The sequence below is a fragment of the Nanorana parkeri genome, unplaced genomic scaffold (assembly GCF_000935625.1).
Source record: "Nanorana parkeri isolate BGI_ZX_2015 unplaced genomic scaffold, ASM93562v1 scaffold2621, whole genome shotgun sequence".
NCBI lineage: Eukaryota > Metazoa > Chordata > Amphibia > Anura > Dicroglossidae > Nanorana > Nanorana parkeri.
This window is the reverse complement of record NW_017308889.1, coordinates 61026-65026: the sequence shown is the minus strand read 5'-3', so window position 1 is coordinate 65026 and position 4001 is coordinate 61026. Positions and strand designations below refer to the sequence as shown.

The 4001-nt window shown below is 51.8% G+C and overlaps 1 protein-coding gene across 1 annotated transcript in view; it reads right to left on the bottom strand.

Moving 5' to 3' along the window:
• HAPLN2 (hyaluronan and proteoglycan link protein 2) overlaps positions 1-3772 on the bottom strand; it is a 9708-nt gene extending 5936 nt beyond the window's left edge. Inside the window, exons 1-4 of the mRNA XM_018573926.1 lie at positions 3734-3772; positions 3487-3604; positions 2386-2739; positions 75-191 (exon numbers count right to left, since the gene is read on the bottom strand). Of these exons, the coding sequence (XP_018429428.1) occupies positions 75-191; positions 2386-2739; positions 3487-3604; positions 3734-3772 (628 nt within the window). The remainder of the gene's footprint in view (positions 1-74; positions 192-2385; positions 2740-3486; positions 3605-3733) is intronic.
• Between the last annotated feature and the right edge of the window lie 229 nt (positions 3773-4001).

The window sequence follows — 4001 nt, the reverse complement described above, 5'->3', positions numbered from 1 at the left end:
GGGTCAGTTTTTTTTTTTTTTTTTTCAGGTCGGACGGAAGTCATGACATTTCGGCACCCCAAAAATGGACGCACCTTGGTAGAGTTGGGAGTAGGTCGCCAGCCTTCCGTCTTGTTCCTCGCAGGCTTGTCGGGCTTCCATGTAATTAAAGCCATACCGCCCTCCTCTGGACTGGTATGGAAACACGACACCTAGAACATGGGAGATAAAGTTCTAGCGTGATAGAGAACATTGTTCACGCAACCACAAACAGACCATGACACAGACCTTCCATGACACCTGCTACCTGCCCTGGGGTGTGCCGTGGTCTGGTAATGGCGGCGTGTAATGAACTCGGGCAAGTGGGAAGCACGTGGCCTGTGGTGAATGATGAAGGTATGAGGTTAGGGTTAGGGTGACCTCTAGGGTTAGGTGACCTCTACATCCTGGGGTCATGTCCAAGCAGATTCATCCACTTGACCCTTGGCCTTGGATTTTGGCTGACCTTCAGCAATCATGTGTTTAGGTTATAGGTTCAGACCAAGCTCCCCCATGATATGGTCCTTTACGTAAAAATTTCTCGGCCAAAAAGGGGTCACGAGTGGAGAAAGTTTAAGAAGGTCTGCTTTAGACCAGTGGTTCTCAACCCGTGTAACCTCGGGACCCACGTTTGTCCTCGGTCATTAAGTCGCGACCCGAGTCGCACCGCGATGTTCCATGTTGCGGTACTCCGTTTTCCGGTGCAGGCGATCGAATTGCGGGTGGGAGGCGCTTTTGGGTTGCCATTACGGAAATTGGCAGTGGATCCTCAAGCCTGGGGTCCAGTGTGGTCCACTGTGGGGCCTGTAGAGGTGGTGGGAGCCAGAATGTGATGAGCTCTGAGCAATGCGCGTATGGATGGAGCTCCCTCTCGGCCATAGCCCCCACCTCAAGTCGACACTCGGCACCGGCCATCATATTTTTGAATGGCTGCCCGCTGCGAGAACTGACCGTGCTTCTCAAGGAGGACGCTGAGGATCTTCTCACCTAGAAAAGTGGAAGCCATGTGGCGACCCACCGGACATGGGAGTCGCGACCCACTCTTGGGTCATGACCCACCAGGTGAGAACCAAGGCTTTAGACCCCTTATCATCTCAGTTGTATTTTCTAGAATCCACGTGAGAGAACTTTGACTTGGACATCACAACCTTATTTGGACTATAGAACGTCCTTATCTGGTATAGTCCAGATCAATGTAATAACAACCTGGCGATGGAGCACACCCACTGCGCCATTGTTATATCTTTGGTGCACACCTGTTCACCTATCTACTCGATGACCAGAGGTCAGGACCACTTTGCAAGTTCATGTCAGAGCTGGATTGAGGAACAATCAACCCTTCAAAAAGAACTGTGGACTTCGGTTTGATGGACCTCAGAAGGTTTGCCCATCATTGGCCATACACCAGGAACTGATCATGGTGCAGATGTTCAGGGTGAACCTTGAGAAGTTTTGGGTCATCATTACCAAGCAAACCAACATACTCCAGGTTTGCCCGTCATTGGCCATACACCGGGAACTGATCATGGTGCAGATGTTTAGGGTGAACCTTGAGAAGTTTTGGGTCATCATTACCAAGCAAACCAACATACTCCAGGTTTGCCCGTCATTGGCCATACACCGGGAACTGATCATGGTGCAGATGTTTAAAGTGGACCTTGAGAAGTTTCAAGTCATCATTACCAAGCAAACCAACATACTCCAGGTTTGCCCGTCACTGGCCATACACCGAGAACTTATCATGGTGCAGATGTTTAACGTGAACCTTGAGAAGTTTTGGGTCATCACCATCAAGCAAACCAACATGCTCCAGGTATGCCCATCACTGGCCATACACCGGGAGCTTATCATGGTGCAGATGTTTAGGGTGAACCTTGAGAAGTTTCGGGTCATCACCATCAAGCAAACCAACATACTCCAGGTATGCCCATCATTGGCCATACACCGGGAACTGATCATGGTGCAGATGTTTAACGTGAACCTTGAGAAGTTTTGGGTCATCACCATCAAGCAAACCAACATGCTCCAGGTATGTCCATCATTGGCCATACACCGGGAACTGATCATGGTGCAGATGTTTAGGGCGAACCTTGAGAATTTTTGTGTCATCATTACCAACATACTCCAGGCCAAGCCCAGGTTTGTTTTCCATTATCCAACCCATGTCTAAATTCTCTGTGTCCCATACTCCGAGACTCTGTCCTACATCACCCCAATGAGAAACGTCTTCTAAAGATGATGGGAACTGGACCTTACTATAACACTAGAACACTCCAGGAACATACCCTGATATGACACACATGTATGTTTAGCATGTCTCTTGAATGAAGAACCGTTAGGGGACCTCTTTAAGTTGCGTTAAATTACCTTCTAGATGCAGAGACAACGTCAAGCTCTGGTCCTCCAGGCCATTTACCAGCTCGCACTTGTACCGCCCCTCGTCCTCCAGCGTCACGTTGGTGATGACCAGAGAGGCGTCAAGCCGGTGACTCCTCCTCATTCGGGCCCGCCCCTTCAGCTTGTCGTAGTTCTTGTGGTACTTGCCATTGGTGATGATGATGAGGTTCTCCATGGGGTCCAAGGGGTTGACCTTGCTCCATTTCACCTTGTAGCTCCTGGGCCGATGCCTCATGATACAAGGTAGGGTGACGTTGGCACCCCTGGTGCTCTGAATGACGTTGCGAATGGGATCCAGGAGGTAATGGGGTCCCGGAGTGTGATCTGCCACAGAGGGGGGAGGGGAGGGGGGGGGGAGTAACAAGGTTGACTACTATGAGGATTGAAGTGTGAAGTTCTGCATACCTAAGATCTCTGACCCTTAGATGCCTGCACACATCTTCACCAATCCGCCCCCTCGGAAGCCCCAAAACTCTCTGGTATGCAAATGTTGACTTTGGGAAGAGGAAGATGGTTGGCCACTCCCACCTCCTGCGACTTGCCATGTGACCATCGATGTGACGGGTGGTCTCAGGGACAAGTAGTGAGTTGCAGGAGGCAGGAGGGACGGACCAGCTGGTGACTTCTCTTCCTGAAGTCGAGATATTGATATTGGAGCGCCCACCGAAGAAGACATCCCAGTGGTCTCATCTATGTACAGCAGCTCCGCCTCCAAGGTGGGATTGTGTGTCCTGCAGGGGGGCGTAACTGTAGCCGGAGCAGCTCAGGCGTCTGCTATGGGGCCTGGGGGTGGAAGGGGCCCCATTAGGTTGTTGTGGCAAATTAAAACACAGAACATGGAAGAGGCCCCTCCCCCCATCACATTTTTACTATGGGGCCCCATGATCTGTAGTGACGGCCCCGGTGTCACGGAACCAAAAGGGGGAGGGGCTTCGGCAAGGAGGTTTCTAAATACAGCTGAGCAATCTATGTGCCCCAGAATGTTCTATCTGGTTCACGAAAATTAGAATCCGGACAAAGTTCTAATCCCAGAACTTTCCATTGTCCCGGAAAACTCATAAACCCCCAAACCTTGATTCCGGTCGGCGCCGCGATAGACCGCGGACTCCTCCGTGGAGGTCGGAGAGGACAGAAGGAGCAGGAGAAGGACCAGACCTTCCATCTCTGGGAAGAACATTCTGTGATCCGTCTGGAAGACACAAGAAAGAACCGTGACTCAGACAATCCAAACACTCTCCAACGGTCTCAGATTCTCCACGATGACATCATAGACGACCTTTATCTCCCCCATATACCCAGAGCCACTATCTGATCTCACCTTGAGAGACGCATCCACATTCATGACCTGTGTCTCCATGGCCATCAAGCAGTGTCGGTCCTCCTCAAGTCTCCATGGCCATCCCCTCCATAGCACTGACCCCCCCCCCGAGCTCTGGTCCCTGGAAGGTGACACCTCTTGCCCCCGGGACGGCGGGGTTCTGGTGCTCCGGGTGTCAACATGTGGACGGCGACACCTCCGGCGAGGTCCAACACCAGCCGGGCCGGAGAACAAGGCCGGCGTTCAGCGGCCTCCGGGACTCCCATTT